This window comes from Periophthalmus magnuspinnatus, chromosome 15 (assembly GCF_009829125.3).
Source record: "Periophthalmus magnuspinnatus isolate fPerMag1 chromosome 15, fPerMag1.2.pri, whole genome shotgun sequence".
In the NCBI taxonomy this organism is placed as follows: domain Eukaryota; kingdom Metazoa; phylum Chordata; class Actinopteri; order Gobiiformes; family Gobiidae; genus Periophthalmus; species Periophthalmus magnuspinnatus.
The window spans coordinates 30,708,619-30,726,485 of NC_047140.1; the positions used below are offsets into that span (position 1 = coordinate 30,708,619).

General features: G+C 40.2%; 1 protein-coding gene across 1 annotated transcript in view; it reads right to left on the minus strand.

Annotated features, from left to right (window-relative positions):
• Positions 1 to 16,697, minus strand: part of cep170aa (centrosomal protein 170Aa) — a 28,970-nt gene extending 12,273 nt beyond the window's left edge. The window contains exons 1-3 of the mRNA XM_033979347.2: positions 16,630 to 16,697; positions 1,961 to 2,017; positions 1,757 to 1,888 (exon numbers count right to left, since the gene is read on the minus strand). Of these exons, the coding sequence (XP_033835238.1) occupies positions 1,757 to 1,861 (105 nt within the window). The 5' untranslated portion in view covers positions 1,862 to 1,888; positions 1,961 to 2,017; positions 16,630 to 16,697. The remainder of the gene's footprint in view (positions 1 to 1,756; positions 1,889 to 1,960; positions 2,018 to 16,629) is intronic.
• Between the last annotated feature and the right edge of the window lie 1,170 nt (positions 16,698 to 17,867).

Consider the following 17,867-nt stretch of genomic DNA (forward strand, 5'->3'; position numbering starts at 1 on the left):
ATTTCTCACATTTGGTCGATAAACTGTGAGCGTACAGAGGCGTGGAGCTGGTGTAAAGAGACGGAGCAGAGGACACAACGCTCACACTGTAAACATTTCTCTCTGAGGCTAAAATACTCGATATAATGAGACGACTGACCTCATTTTAAAGTTATGAAAAATTACAGCTGTCAAAACTATTTCATGCTTATTTTCAAAAACCAGAAAGTTGCCAGAAGGGGGACACAGAGAGCTGATAACACGATCCAAACAGTGAAAATAAACACGGCCGCTCACGTGACGAGGCTTTGGATCAATAAAATGAGTCACATGAAGGTGAACGAAAAAGAGAACAAACGTCAAGATCACATTAAAACTCCTATACTACAAAAAAAATGACTCTTGTGAGCGTTAAGTCGTGTTCTAATGATGTTTCCTCTCCAAAAACAGACCTGAAGTTGTGTTTTGTTTCATTCACACATGTTTAAGTAAAGCTCAAAACGCTCTGTTCCACCTTGTGATGTCATAAAGTGGCATTTTTCAAGTTAACATCTAACATTTACCTTGAGTTCAGTAGAGATAAGTGGCTATTCCAGGACTGAAATGATCCAAACGATTCTAAAAATGAAGGTGTGTGGAGTTTAAAAACACAGTGGAGCACTTCCTGTTTCACGACATGATGACATCACAAGGTGGAACTGAGTGTTTTTAGTTTGAGAGAAGAACTCGGGTTAAATCTGCAGGGTTTGTGTGGTGAATGAAACAAAAAAAAACACAACTCCAGGTCTGTTTGTGATGAGGAAACGACAAACTTCACAACATTTATACATGTAATTATTTTTTTGTTTGTTTTATTTGTCAGTTTTTTTGTAAAATCCTCACACTAAAAGTTACACAATGTTATGCACTATATGACACTATAAAGTTATGAAGTGTTGTGGTTGTTTTTGAGTCTTTATAATAAAAAAACATACGCTCAAATCAAAAGGACGACAGGATTTGACCGAAATAAAGTTTGTCGTGTGTGTTATGGTGCTGCCCTTCACGTATCTGCCCCACTTACTAATAATAGTGACCAGTGAAGAGACTCGAGGTCACACACGGATCTGCGTCCAAAAATATACTACATACTACGATAAATACTAGTACTAGCGCATGAAGAATGAAGTTTTTAAGAACAAGAATAATGAAAAAATCTGCTTTATTGAGCTTGTGTCTCTATAGTTGTATCATTCTGTTATAATTTACACGTTTTAAATCACAATATTCATCTAAAACGACTTAATAAAAGAAATAAATCCGCTGAGTTTTGAGTTAGAAAACTGCAGCGTCCGATGGAGCCGTAAACGTCAACACAATAAAGACGCGTGTAGCTGTCGGCGCCCCCTATTGGACAGATGCACGTCGCACTAGAGCAGTGGATTTAAAAAAAAAATTTGGACCAAAATGACGACGTGACGCTGCCGAATCCTACGAGTATCAACGATTAAGAAAATAAAACTGGAGAAGGAAGTGCGGACGTCACAGTGGAGGTGAAAACGGGGGTTGAAAGACAAAATGGCGGCTTCATAATAAACGGTTAAAGATTAAACTCAAACATAAATCACTCTACACAAAACCTCGAGAAGGTAAACGAGAAGGAAACGACTGGAACATGGTTAAAAATCTCTGAAAAGTCTGAGAAGGATTGAAATATAAGCTCTAATTCATCGATATCGTTTACTGCTGCGTATTATTAGCATTAGCATTAGCATTTTAGCACTAGGCTAACTCTCACCTGCAGCATGAGTTCGCAGTCATCCCGACCCACAAAGATCATCTCTCGGGGGAGTCGGTGACGTGTCCCTCCACTGCTCACCAGGAACCAGGAGGTCACGCTCATCTTGGCTCTGCGGCGGCCGCTACACGCCTCCGAGAAACAAAACAACACTTAGATTTTTACGATGAAGAAGCTACGATGTGATTTTCCAAGTTTACACACCTCTGGTCCAGGCTCAGTGTTGACAGACGGCTAAGAACAGCAGACCGCTAGGCCATCCTGAGGAGAAACAGAGGAAAACACGGACTGGGTTTTATCAACGTACGTTTAACTTTGTGCTTAAAATAGTTGACCTTCATTTCTGTAAAAAGGAATTGGCCCGAAACCATTTTAAAAGTTTAAATAAACAGTAAAAACACTACAACAAAACATGAGGCACATCCCTCTGATCACTGCCAGATGTGAGAGGAGGAAGTGATGGAGGAATGTTGGCCTGGCTCCAGATGGGACGCTTACTTTCTTTTCTCCTCGATAGGTCTCACTCTGTCTCTTATTCTCTTTCGTTCTCACTCTCTGTCTCTCTTCTTCCTCCTCTCTCCCTTGCCTCCTCCTCTTGTCTTTCCTCTTTCTCTCATCTCTCCTCCTCTCTCTGTCTTTCGTTCTTGGTTTCTCTCTTTTTCCATATCTTCTCTCCTCCTCTCCTCTCTCTATCCCTCCTCCTCTCTGCCTCCCTCTTTCTCTCGTCCTATTTTCTTTCCCTCCATCTCTCCTCCTCTTCTGTCTCATCCCTCTTCCTCCTCTCTCTCTTTCTATCTCTCCCCCCTACTCTCTTTCTCTCCATCCCTCCTCCTCTCCGTACCTCTCTGTATATCTCTCCTCCTCCTTTTCTTTCTTTCTTTCTCTGTATCTCTCTTCTTCTCTTTCTTTCTCTCTATACCTCCCCCTCTTCTCTCTTTCTCTCATCCCTCCTCATCTTCTTTCTCTGTTTCTCTCCATCTCTCCTCCTCTTCTCTCTCTTATCCTTCTTCCTTTTCTCTTTCTCTCCATCCCTCCTCTTCTTTCTCTTCATCCATCCTGCTCCTCTTTTCTTTCTCTCTCCATCCCTCCTCTTCTCTCTCTCTCCACTCCTCCTCTCTCTCAATCCCTCCTCCTCTTCTTTCTCTCTCTATCTCCCTCCATCCCTCCTCTTCTCTCTCCCTCCACTCCTCCTCTCTCTCAATCCCTCCTCCTCTTCTTTCTCTCTCTCTCTCCACCCCTCCTCTTCTTTCTCTTTCCCTCCTCCTCCTCATTTCTTTTTCTCTCTCCATCCGTCCTCTTCTCTCTCTCTTCACCCCTCCTCTCTCTCCACCCATCCTCCTCTTCTTTTCTCTTTCCTCTCTCTCCGTCCGTTGCTCTAAACCAGGTCAAACTCGGTGTTTTCTTTTGACTTTTCTGTCTCACACAAACTTTACACAAGGATAATCCAAATCTGCAGAGAAAGTTCAACCACAAACATTTGTTTTTTCACACGTTTATTTTGCAGAAAATGAAGTGAAACTATGTGGACGTGTTTAATAAAAAGATGGGGAATTGTATTTGATGTAATTTTAATAAAACCTAGATCCAACTGTCCAAAAAAATCCAATCCAAACTAGTTTAGAGTCGATTTTGAAAGAATAAATGTGAGTTTTATTTACAAACAGCACAGATTAAAATGTGAAATTAACGTTGGAATCCATATTTATTAGATCTGGATACGAAAACCTTGAATTTAAAATTGCGATTTATCAAAACAATAGAGTAGAAGCGACCTCAGGGAAAGAAGACGCCTGATTTACAGACAAAAGAGGGAAATAAAAACCCCAGGATCATGTAGAGCGGGTTAATACAAACATTTATATAAACAGTCTATGATAAAAAACGGAAAAGAACACGTTTTTCTTGGCACATGGCCCAAACCTAAACCGTGCGCCTGACTGTACGACGGCGTTAACTCCATGTCACGCCAGAATATTGAGAAAAGCTCATCATCAGACACAGAATTAGAGATTACGCCACTGAGCCGCTGCTCCCTTGACCCCAAAACGCCAACTCCATAATCCTCTGGCGACATTTGAACCTTTTTTCACATTTATAAACTCATGTTATACGTTTAGACAGGGCCGGTGACAGATATTTCGGGGCCCCGGGGGAAGGGAGACTCAGGTGGGCCCCCCTTGAATATAAATTAATAGGAAGATGGTCCAATTCTGAGCCTCGACGACGGATTGTCTTAGGGGCCGAGGACAACGCTCTGCAACGAAATTAGACGAAACACTGTGTTGTTTAGGGCCCCCGAAGAAACTGAAGCATAGATCTGTTGCTATAGTACGTTTTGAAGTACAGTTAAAGTGAAATATTGCATTTAACTGATGAAACAACTTCAAGTCACTGACATATTAGCAATAACACAAGATAATCCCAGTAAATAATTTTTAAATAAACAGTATCATTAAAATTATAAATGCACAATAATGTTTTTTTTTCATGTCCGATGCAGATACTTATAGTTTAAAATTCAGAGGAACAGCTATCTCTTTGTATTTAAGCGTTAATATAAAGTTTTATGTGTGTTTTTAGGCAGCAGATCGACCAAAACAAACAAAAATATCGGCCTATGCTGGAGATTTAAGGCCGATAAGTCCATAGGGTAAACAGTCCAAATATCGGCCTGGTATATTCAGTTGAAACGACACAAAGAAACCAAAGAACTAAGGCAGCGTCCGGCGATAATCTGACCAGAACTGAAGAAACGGCCAAACGTCTTCACTCTAAAACTTCTACCTCTTGTTCAAAGCTTAGATCTTATCGAATTACAACAAAAATACCCCAAATCTCTCAACTTTTCCACTTTTGAAACCTCCAAAATATACGTCCATACAGTTTTTGTTAACAAGTGTGTCATTTTATTCATATTATCTGTGTTGTTTTTAATTTGTTTATGACGTTCCTAGTTTAGTCATTAGGTTTTCACTATTTTTTTTCATGATTATTCGGACATTTGTGCCCAGCGCCCGTCTTAACCAATCAGGATTCATCAACCAACAGCGGAACGTTTGGTTATAGTCCGCATTTGTGTTTGGGACAGACGCTCCTGCCGTCCTTTCCGACTTCGGACTTTGTCTTTCATTTCATCTTAATTTGTTCATGTGTCCTTGAGAATCTAAGTCCATATTATTATTATTACTATTTAGAGTGAATTTATAGTTTCTTTTGTTCACTTTGCTGTTGCATAACTTTTGCATACATTTTTTAGTTCTTTATTGTTTCGCAGTGTGACTCTGAAGTGCTGTACGTTTGCGATTCGTTTTCTCCCCGACAAAACCCACAATGTCGATGAAACGTTCTGCACCGACAAAGACGAAGGTTTGAACTTTGAGAGAGTTTAAACGAGAGAGAAATGTCCTTTCCTGTTCTTTCCTTTCCACATCTCTCTTTTCATAATTCTTTCCTTCATCCTACCATTCCAGTTTTATTCATTCCTTTCTTTCTTTATCCACTAGTCTTTTTCTTCTTTCTGTCTTTCATCCCATGCTTTTCTCTTTGTTTCTTTTTCTTCTTTTCTTCCTAGCTCCCTCCTTTTCTAGTGCTTTCCTTCATCCTACCATTTCAGTTTCTTTTTCTTTTTTCTTTCCTTCCTTCCTTCTCCTCAATTATCTTCTTTCTTTCCTTCTCCTCAATCCTCTTCTTTCTTTCCTTCTCCTCAATCCTCTTCTTTCCTTCCTTCTCCTCAATTCTCTTCTTTCTTTCTTTCTTTCTTTCCTTCCTTCTCCTCAATTCTCTTCTTTCTTTCCTTCCTTCTCCTCGATTCTCTTCTTCCTTCTTTCTTTCTTTCCTTCCTTCTCCTCAATCCTCTTCTTTCCTTCCTTCTCCTTGATTCTCTTCTTCCTTCTTTCTTTCCTTCCTTCCTTCTCCTCCATTCTCTTCTTCCTTCTTTCCTTCCTTCTCCTCGATTCTCTTCTTCCTTCTTTCTTTCCTTCCTTCCTTCCTTCTCCTCCATTCTCTTCTCTGTTTGCAGTTTGTTTTCTCCCCGACAAAACCCACAATGTCGATGAAACGTTCTGCACCGACAAAGACGCCGACGAAGGTTTGAACTTTGAGAGAGTTTAAACGAGAGAGAAATGTGAGAAAATGTTAACGCCTGTGTGAGAAAAGTGTATAAAGTGTGTGGTGAGGGGTTTTACAGACAAAAACAGAGAGAATAATGTAAAAAATAAAGCTGATACTTTAGCGTCTGGTCAGTTTTTGGGTTTGAGTTTCTTTCCCAGCGCCTCCTTCACAGTTTTATCATCACGACAAACTGATCAACGTCTGAGGAGAGGAGCTAGCTAAACAAACACGCTAATGAAACAGTGAGCGAGCGGCATGTGTGCGGGACGTGTGTGGGGCCAGTAAAACGCTCACACCCCAGACACGAAAGGCACGGCGCAGTCGGAGGTACGCAGAAGGCCGGCGTTGGAGAAAAATGCTAAAATATGAGTCCGTGAGCAAAAAACGCAAGCGGGAATGTCCTTGCAGAATGTAACAAGGCTGTCTTTGTCTGCCGGAGCATCCTTCCTTTACCCCCCTAAGGCCCAAACTCATGTCACATGTTTGGGACGTAATCCAAGCTCCAGTTACTGTATTGTTCTGTCGAATCTCTTCTTCTTCTTCTTCTTCTTCTTCTTCTCGTTCCCTTTCGAGTTTAAGTAAGAACAAATTTGTGAAATGTTCTTTAAGTGAACCACCTGAAACATGCACTCGAAATAAATAAACTAAAAAAACTGAAATGAATCGAGCAGTAAAGGTGGTACATATTTCTCTCAATTGTTCGGCTTGTTTCTGATTGCGCTTTGCAATTGTAATAAAATAAATGGTGTGATTGTTTAGCGATTTTAGCAATAACTAGCCAGCAAACACAAGCTTTTCACAAATAGGTGTTAGTTTCTGTGTAGTTAGCTCCTCCCTTGCGGTGGTGGATGATTTACTCAGTTTTGTTACTCAAATAAAAGTAAAAATGTCACATGAAAAAATCTACTTCAGCAAAAGTATTAAAGTACCTGTGTAAAATGTGCTTAAAGACTAAAAAGTAAAAGTATTTCTTGCAGATTTTGAGTCTTATAAAGCTTCAAACGTGGTGATTTTGATAAATATTTGTGCAGAATTTTGTTGAAATTTAATCAATCGGGGTTTTTTTTGTCTGTTTTTATTCATGTATTTTTATTTTGCTCAAATTATGAACATGTTAAAAATAAACCCTCAGCCTTTTCAGCAAGTCTTAGACAACAATAAAAAGCACTTTGACTTTTCTGTTCAAAAATTTAGTAGAAATGGAGTAGAAAGTACAAATACTGCTCTCAAATGTACTGAAGTAAAAGTAAAACATATCCGGTTTAAAATGTACAGATACCTCAAACATACTTATGTCTTCACTCTAATTTTTTTCTTTTATTATGCGTCAGACAGTGTGAAAAACTAGTTTAAAATGAAAACAAACTAATGATTTGAAATGTAAACTTCAAAACAACTTCAAAAAACGGGGCAATCGTCATTTGAACAAACAAAAATAATCAATAACTTTACACCACACGAAAGTATAAAGCTGCTCATACAGTAAACGCGCGGTCTCTTTTATTAAAACCTGTGAGAGATGAGTTTTAACACAGCCGAGAACAACCCACCTCATCCCTAACTGTCTTTCAGCGCCGGAGCTAATAAGGATGGATGTCGGACTCATGGTTTTGTCTGGAATTCCCCCAAACTCTGACCTAGACTTGTGCTATCTGCAGTCTGCACACAAACGCTCACATACAGGGAGCTGCAGTGAGGCATTGATACAGATAAGATTACACAAAGATGGCTGAAATGTTTGCAAAATACCAGATTGTGAAAGATATTTTACATTTCTAGAAGTTTAGTGTAACAGCAGCAAATTTGCACAGGGTATAGTCTGCAAAAGGGCTTAAAAAACGCGCTCTGAAAGCATCATCACGTTGCAAAAATTCGTGCATCCTCTTCTGTTTCTTAAAAAAAAACAGTCAGTGCGCTGGTTTTGAATTCAAATCTCAGCCCTCCTCTCTATCTAGGCCAACCGCGCACAGCCGGGGCAACGCAGGAAGTGACATCAGCACCCGGGAAGCCTGATAATTCACTGTCGTGGTTTCGCACAAAGCATCTGGATGGAATGAGGCCCGGGATGACGCAACAGCTGGGTAACGCAGCGCCATTCCCATCCCACACATCAGCGAGGACTTCACCAACAACATCACACTCTGTCGAACAGCTGCTGCAGACTCTCGGGTGGGTTTAAAAAAAAAAAATCATGGGATATAAATCAGAACAGAAAGAGAAAAAAACTGAAAAAAACTGAAAAATAGTCCTGAGAAAGCTTGTTCAATAGTCATACTGGAATCACATGGTTTTATAATGAGAGCCAAACTGAGGCAGGGTGTGGTTTCTTCTGGGTTTGATAGAAAAATGTTGCTCAATAGGTTGTTTTTTTCACTTTTAAATAAAGTTCGAAACATCATATTGACTCACACCAGTGGTAAATGGTAAACAGTCACATTTATATACAGCACTTTTCCAGCTTCGAGTCACTCAAAGCGCTTTACATCATCGAGGCTAGCAGTTATAGCAGCTAATTTGGAGCAGAAGTCCATATTTTGAGTATCATAGCAACCAAAGAGCCAATCTGGAGCCAGGCTGTTGGAGGTAACGCCCCTTCTCGCCCGCATCGCTGGTTTAGCAGGGAGCGGGCGCTTAGCAACGCTGTCAATCAAACCTGTTGCTAACGCTAGTGGGAGCGACCTCGGGGAAAGAAGGCGCCTGATTTGTCTGTTTTTAAAGTTTATATCTTGATTTACAGACACAATAGTGAAATAAAAACCCCAGGATCATGTAGAGGGTTAATACGAACATTTAAGACCAAAATGAGTCTGACAGCAGCAGGTACAGAGACAACACTGTTTTTCAATAGAAAGTGAATTGGAGCGAGAGTCGATAGAGCCAGAAGTGCGCCCATGACCACTTTTTATTTGGAACGCGGTGGCTAGCAGGTTAGCTATGTCTATTTATACGTACAGTCTATGGCGGGAGCTGGATTCGAACCGCGAACCTTCAGATCAGTATTAGCATTTGACTAAAACTACGCTACGCTAGCTGTTAACAAGGCACTGACCAAATCTCAGGGTGTTTTTCATAATTTTGCTAATAAATGTTTTTTCTTTTGCTATCACTTTTTCAGCTCCAGACCAAAAGAAAATCAGTCCAGTCCCAACCATAGACTGTAAATATAAATAGACATAGCTAACGTGCTAGCCTGCTCCATCGACTCTGGCTTCAATTCGCTTTCTACTGAAAATACCTGACCCTTCCCTCTGTACCTGCTGCTGTCAGACTCGTCATTTCGGTCTTAAATGTTCGTATTAACCCGCTCTACATGATCCTGGTGTTTTTATTTCACTTTTGCGTCCGTAACTCAAGATATAAACGTCGCTGAACGCTGTGGGTGACGTCACACTCACTCAGTCCACTTCTTTATACAGTCTATGGTCCCGACTCATCAATCTCATCAATGCTAAGGTCAACCGGTGCCTCCAGAAATAAGTCAATAAGTAATAAAGAGACAAGGACAAACAGTTCTTGTGAACGCAGAGGGGGGCGACGAGAGCGGAGCCGCCTCGAGACCCTGAGGAGGTGAAACCAGAGACCCACATGAGGCACTTTGGGGTTGAATATTTGAGTTGGACAAAGGCTGTTCCCCAAAGGTCACATTTACAATATTTTATCACAGAGACGTGGACTTTAAATGTTCGGATCTGCCCTCTCCCGACATCGTTTCTCTCAGCAGAAGCAGGTATCGCTCCATGTTTATTTACATTATTAGAGATATAGACTAGCTACATATATTTGCCTTTTTCCTTTTTAGCGTGTTGGATATCAGCTGTAAATCTCCAGCATTTGTCGATTTGCTGTTTTGTCCGACCTGCTGCCTCAAGAAAACACGTAAAGCTCAGTTTGAACACTTTAGTTTGAAGAGATAACAGCACAAAACGTGACTGGTCTGATCTCATTACTCAGTGGTTTTTCAGAGACTTGTACAAATAAAGGGATCTGTGCCAATCCCATGACATTCAGCTTATCCTTTTGAACAATACAGTAGACACTATCTCTGTTAAAACCATGGACTGTGTCTGAAGAAGTAGACGAAGGCAGTGTGACGCGTTGACGTTCATATCTTGATTTACAGACACAAAAGCGAAATAAAAACCCCAGGATCATGTAGAGCGGGTTAATACGAACATTTAAGACCAAAATGACGAGTCTGACAGCAGCAGGTACAGAGAGAGGGGCCACAGTTTTTCAATAGAAAGTGAACTGAAGCCAGAAGCGGCGGCTAGCGGGTTAGCTATGTCCGTTTATATGTAAAAATCCAAAGTTTATGAGTAAAACGTAGGCCTTGAACGTGGAAACGCGCTATATGAAAATGTGACCATGATTTTTCAAAATGAAACCTGTTTGTTGCTTTATAATTTGAACGAATTAGCAGAAGTTAGCGCGGCCTATGCGTAACAGGACACGTTAGCATATGTCACGCGTCTCCTCTAGCTATTAAACGCTGATTCCAGTTCTTCGCCCTTAAAAACGACAACATAACAATGGGATAGACATGGAAAAGGTTTTAAAATAACTCACATCCCACATGTTACTTCATATTTTATGGGTGGAACAATAATAATCGCTTTTTATCAGAGCTCAGGTTGAACGCCGGCAGCTATAGACCCGTTCACGCGGTTCTACACACCCTCGGTTCCAGAATAGCAGCCAGAGGTATAATAAATCATCGTGAAGTCTGTCTAAGTCAGCGCAAAACCCGTGCGTTGGTACCACAGAGCGCCGGGATGTCACCTTGTACGTATAAAAAGACCCTATGCAGCGAAAAACCCATATGGCACCAGCATGAGCGTTTAATGAGAGCGAGAGTACGGACAAAGCAGCTCCTCCGTTTAGCCAGCACGGGCCCCGCTTCACTGTTGTTACCAAACACAAGCCTCGCCTTAAGACATCCTCCACCCCCCATCTCTCCGCTCTGTACCCCAGTGCTCAGCTGACCCACAGACCTACATATGGGAATCAAATATTCACTGCCAGAAGGAAGAGTAAAAAAAATAAATAAATCTGTCTCCCCCGTCGCAGTGTAAGAAAGTGTGGCTTTGTTCAATGGAGCACATGGGAAATACCGGCTCTGTCTGACGCTCGGCTACTGAAGCAAGCAACAAAAAACAAAAGAACTTAAAGGGATTGGATTGTTTACAGATAATTTACATGTGACTGCACTCTTAAATCAGCTCTATTGTGCTTGTGTGTCGCTCTATAATTATAATCTATGACATCGGTGGATCATTATGTTATAAGTTGCGCATTTTAAATCACAATATTCATCTAAAACGACTTTAAAAAGCAGCATGTCCACTGATTTTTGTGTTAGAAAACTGCGTATCATCGTTTAAGAAAAGGAAGGAAGTGCGTACGTCACAGTGGGCATGTGCTGGTGGCGGTGGAAACTGGGGTTAATCGTCAAAATGGCGTCTTGAAAATAAGCGATTACAGATTACTCAAACAAGAATCCAAACTCCAAATACAACTTCAAGAGGATAAATGAAAAGGAAAACAACTAAAAACATGGTTACAGTTGTGCTTAGTCTTCAAAATAAAAGTTTAAAACAAAGTAAGAGCAGCTTGGGACAACAATCCGCTGTGCACCTCAAGCTCAACGCCGCTAACCAACTCCTTTGAAGATAGTGAGGTACAGATTTCAGCCAAAGAAAAGAAATGGTTTGAGAGGAGAGTTAAAGAGGCCATTTTGTTAAGAAAGACAATCCATTTTCGAACAGGAATGGGAGGTTTAGACATCATTTATCTCCTATTTATAACTCCATTCTCAGTCACAACAATGAAAACAATAGAGCTAGCCAGTATGCTAATAGGTGTGAGAGCATCCTGTAGAGGTTTGTATTATTGTGCAAAATATGACTCAGGCACAGTTCACACTTAGCTAATAAACAGAAACTGTAAATAAACAAATATATGTGTTAGCTTCAGTGTAGCTAGCTGCTTCCTTCAGACAGAAATAAGGCAGCGTGCAGCAGTAATCTGACCAGAACTGAAGAAGCGGCTAAAAGTTTTCACGCCAACAACTTTTTATCCAGTTGACAGATTTGAATTTTGTAAACTGGGTAATTTGGTCACTAGTTCTGATGGTCACGCTGCAGTTTGAAACTCCAGAGTGTTTCCAGAGTGTTTCCAGAGTGTTTCCAGAGTGTTTTTTCACCCCGTACAGTGACACTATAATGGGACACATGTGGCCCTTTAAAAGCAGCGACCACAGAGAACCAACACTGCCACGTTTAGAAAGAACCAGCTTTTCTTCTGCCTCCACTGCAGCCGCAAAACAGCAGCAGACAGAACAAGTTAACATCCGACCGGGCCTTTCGAAGTACTACATAAAGTACAGAAAAACACTGCGATAAAGGATGATATTGATAGTACTGAAACAATAAACCGTAATTAGCCAAGTAAGTGTTTGTCGAAGTGAATCTTGCGGGAAAAAAACGCATAATTTAACACTTCAGTAGTTAAATTTGTTAGTTCTAGTGTCTGTACAGTGTCATATATGTTCATTTTTCACCAGCTAAAGCTCAAATGTGATCATAAGGGCTTATACGACAAAAATACTACAGAATTCCCAGATAGTGCGACAAAAGATACACGTGGTATTCACTGAGACAGAAAAGGTACTGTTCTTTCTATCATCATCTATCAATCCAACATTCTGCCAAAAACAAACATGGACTCAAAGATGCGACTGAAACACTGGAAATATGAGCATGTTCCACCCATAGACTGTTTATATAAATGGACATCGCTAACCCGTTAGCCGCCGCGTTCCAAACCTGAAGTCTCTCTGTCAGACTTGTCATTTTGGTTTTAAATGTTCGTATTAACCCACGCTACATGATCCTGGGGTTTTTATTTAGCAATTTTGTCTGTAAATCAAGATCTGAACATTAATAACAGACAATCGGGCGCCTTCTTTCCCCCGAGCTTGCTCTAGCTACCGTTAGCAACCGGTTTGATTGACAGCGTTGCTAAGCGTCCCCTCTCTGCTAAACCAGCGGTGCGGCGCAGGAAGGGGCGTTACCTTCAACAGCCTCACTCCAGATTGGCTCTTTGGTTGCTATGATACGCATGGTCGGAATTCCAAATATGGTACTCGGCTCCAAATTTAGCCGCTATAACTGCTAGCCTCGATAAGCTTCATTTTAACGTCACACTCGCTCAGTCCACTTCTTTACACAGTCTCTGGTTCCACCCTAAAACACAGGAGAATAGGTTTGCCCATCTAACTCTTATTTTTGCAGCTGACTGTGGAAAAAGACACACCCATCACTTTCCAAAACACACCAGAGGCTGATCCGAGACTGATTATATTGAAAAACACATCCAGTGAATTTCATTTTGTGTTTTTTTTTTTGCTTTTGGATACTCTCACGTCTTGTCGTCTGTTCCTCTTTCTGACACTAACGCAATCTTGCCATTTGACTCCCGTAACCTTCTTAATGATTCTACAAGCACAGATTACAGAAGTGAGATTCGTAGATCTATTTTTAGCCAAAGATCTCCCTCCAAAAGCATCTGACAAAACAGAAACTGAATACAAAACGCAGCACCGCCTCATCTCCAGTTTGCAAGCTGCGTGTTTTCAGTCGCATAAACATAGTCGGGCCGCTAAGGCAAAATGAACTCACTTCCTAAACTTCCGACTATACACAATGGGCGAGGACCGGACTCCCAACAACAAAGTGCTCAAAGTAGAAGCGAACGCTGTTATATGGGCAGATTCTAATTTGAAATATAAGTTTAATTCTGACATAAAATGCTGAAAGGCTCTGGAATACTCAGATAATAACAGAAACATAACTGTGGGATCCATCTTCTGGAAGGAATAGTTCTGTGTAGCTCATTAAAACAGTATGGAATCAGCAGTAGAAGTAGTAGTAGTAGTAGTAGTAGTAGTAGTTGAGGGTTGATGCTACTATTACACTGTCTTTGTTATTTAAGTAAAAGTACAGATACCTGGGTAAAATGTATTCAAGTAAAAGTAAAACTATGACATGAAAAAAATATTTAAGTACCTGTTTAAAAATGTACCTAAAGAGTAAAAAGTAAAAGTATTTTGCGCAGATTTTGAGGTTTAATAAAGCTTTAAATGTGGTGATTTTGATAAAGTTTGAGCTGGATTTTGTCCAACAGAAACAACTGAATTAATATGTTTTTTCGATCTGTTTTTATTTGTATATTTTTGGTTGAGCGTGCTTGAAATACTTTTAGTTTTCAGTCTTGTTCGAAAATGTAGTGGAGTAGAAAGTACAGATACTGCTCTCAAATGTAGTGAAGTAAAAGTAAAAAGAATCCAGTTTAAAATGCACTTAAAGTAACTTAAAATGCAAGTAAAGTACAGATACTTAAGATTTTTTTTACTTAAGCACAGTACTTTGCTACTTTTACTTCGTTACGTTCCATCTCTGTCCTTCTATGACTAAGAAGTTCTGTAAACAAATATGCATTAGAACTAAAATCCATTTCCACGCTGTCTGTGGAGGGCAGGACTGTAAAACTATGGCAAAGTGAATGTTACAACAATCGTGTGATACTGACACAGTTTTTAAAAATGCACCCGCCAGCTGCTCACTCGAGTGTACAAGCTGCAAGAAGCAAAGGGAGGGAACGAAGGAATAACAAACCAAACTCCAGCCCTGAAACATGCTTTAAACCTTCAAAACAAAAACAAAACACTCTGGTCTGAACAGCTACGCCTGTCACTGTAATCACTACATCAACGACGAGAACTCAAAACTGGAACAAGATTTTGGGGTCAGTATTTACATGTGTACTTTTTCTTTCTTTTCTGGTTATTTTTTGGCTGTGTGATCAGATTTAAGCCGCAAAAGTTTGAATTAATAACTTGTCTGACTCAAACTAATGACTAAAGTGCTGTTTATTTATTGCAACTCATGTTTTTTTTAACAATATTGTAGATTTATAATAGTTTTTCTGGTTTAAATCTTGTGTCAGCGGTATAAATCAGTTCCAGTATTATCGTTTATCGTCTATATTTACTTAAAAATTTGTTATTCTGACAGGCATTTGCACAGCTGCAGGGACAGGAGGATAAACACCATGTGATCTGTCATTTGTGTTATAAACCAGACATGAACCGCACCTTCACTACAGACAGTTAAAGCAATTTTCTGACCTGTTCTAATGTTGTTTCGTAATCACAAACAGACCTGGAGTTGTGTTTTGTTTCATTAAGACATGTTTAACAAAAAACCCTGCAGATTTACGCTGAGAAAACGCTCTGTTCCACCTTGTGATGTCATACAGGAAGTGCTCCACTGTGTTTTTAAACTCATACATCTTCATTTCTAGAATAATTTGGATCATTTCAAGCTGGGGAAATGTCAATCTCTACTGGATGAAAAGGCAAAAACTACCACTTCATGACATCACAAGGTGGAACAGAGCATTTTGTGCTTTGTAGACGTAAACAGACTAACTCCAGGTATGTTTTTGAGGAGTAACGACATTCTAACACGGCTTAAATCTCAAGATAGGACTTTTCAAGGCTGTTACATGCTTAAGATCCAAATTCATTATCCAAATAGGTCACCAACTGCTGACTGAATAGCGGCCACTGTTACAAACGCTTTTAACAGCTGTGTAACCTGTTATGTACAATCAGGTGACCGCTAGTACACGTTTAATTAACTTTCTTGCTTTGTTTATTCTTTATTTGTTAGGGACCATGCACGAATTCACTAATCTTACAAAAGAAAAGATGATTTGTACCAGATTTAGCTGCTGCTGCTTTCCATGTTTGGTCTCTGGACAGGTGAAAACACATTAAAATACACAATTACATTATAAAACTAACAGTTCATCAATAACTTTAGCAGGAAATAGCAGGAAAATGCAATAAATGTCCCCATGTCCAGTACAATATGAATGAAAATAGACAAAGATAAGGATATAGGGAGGTTTCAAAATAATTCTAGGTATTCGGTTCGCACATAATAGAGTAATAGGGTATAGGTGTTGTAAAAAAAAATGACTTCCATTAGACTCCAGGGTTTGATGATGACAGCTAAAATCAAAGTGAACACACAAAGAGACTGGCTACATAGGCTACAGGCCAGCTACATCTGCCCCATGAAAACAAAGCCTGCACACACAGATGGAGAGGAGGGGTCTGGGAAGGGACCCACGCTGCACAAGGCTTTAGGAAATCAAATGCAATATGGATTTAATCAGTTTTGAAGGTGGAAAAGCCTGAATTGCATGGGTGTAAACGTGCAGGATGGACTGGACTGAAGCACAAAGCGCCCTTCACTGATGCATCCTGTCTCCCTGCGCGCTCTGCTCCATAAAGAGATAGGAAAAGCAGGTCACACACGGATAAAAGCAGCAGAAACAGACCAGTCGTGCGGGGTATTACAGTGTTATTGATGCTGTCTGTGCTCACAAAGGCTGAGGTGGCACACTGGTCATGCTGCTGCAGAGAATGACAATAGTAACAGTAAATAGAGCCAACAACAGCCCGGCCCCGGTGTGTTTAGCCGACAAAAACTCACCCTGTTTGTATTATAACCTCTGTGTTCAAAGGATGAGACAGACAGAAGAGTCAGAGTGAAAGGAGCAAACGCAAATGTGCAGCAAACACAAGGAAAACAGTCTGTTCTATTGTAAAGAGGAGGTTTTTTTTTTATCATGGAGCCGGACACACGGGCAGGAGCCGGTTAGCAAAAAGCAAAAAGCCGCACATTTCTTACCCTCTGGCGCCGTTTGTGCCGCTGTGATGAGCCCTGAGCCCAGCCCTGTGTTGGTGCAGTTCAGTGCGGCCTTTCCGTTGCTCAGTAATAAACGCGTCTCCTTTAAAACAGCGGAGCGCACGAGAGCGGAGTGTCAAGGCACCGCGCATGCGCACACACCCGCGGGGAAACTTCCGCTGCCTTTCAAAATAAAAGAGCTTTAAATGCGCTAAATTCAAAATAACGGCTATATTACGCAAACAAAAAAAACAAAAAAACAAAAAAAAAGACAAAATTGTGAGGTTTAAGTCATGTTATAATTGTGAGAGTTGTTTCATTTTATTTTTGTTTCATTCACACATTTTTTTTACTACTACTATTATTACTCCTCTTCTTCTTCTTCTTCTTCTAATCGTCATTATTATTATTATTATTATTATTATTATTATTATTATTATTATTATTATTATTATTATTATTATAGTAGTAGTAGTAGTAGTAGTAGTAGTAGTAGTAGTAGTAGTAGTAGTAGTAGTAGTATCTCCAAAGCTCAAATGCTCTGGTGTACCTTGTGATGTCATGAAGTGGTAGTTTTCAAGTTAACATCTACCTTTTACCTTTACTTCGGTAGAAATTAGCAATTCCAGGACTGAAATGATCCTAATGATTCTAGTGTGTGGAGTTTAAAAACACAGTGGAGCACTTCTTGTATTACCACATAATGACACAAGGTGGAACACAGTGTTTTCTATTTGAGAGAACTTTTAAGTCCAAATATGCAGGGTTTGTGTGTTAAACATGTGTGAATGAATCAAAACACAACTCCAGGTCTATTTGTGATGAGGAAACAAAATTCTAACACAGATCAGAAAATAGTGTAATATGAGCTCTTCAAAACTTTCTTTCCTTTCTACGTGCTGTAGTAAAGTGCAGTCTTGAGTAGTAAAATGTCTAACTTATTAATTTAAAAGTTATTGAGTGTCTTTTTCCGGTGAGCTGCACTGATTTCCACTTTACGTGACTTTACGTCTCTCCTCCTGCAGCGCGTGCGTTTACGTTTCCATGCGTCCAACTTCCAACTCGACCACGCTCTGACAGGAGCCTGGATTTCCTGAACGCGCTGACGTCACGGGTCTTGTGACCACCTTGTATTTTAATCTGTCAGCAAACTAAAACACAGCTCAAGTCTAGAATAACACAACAAATTATAAATACTGGACTGGATTTTTATATTTCGCTGTGACAAAAACACTTCACTT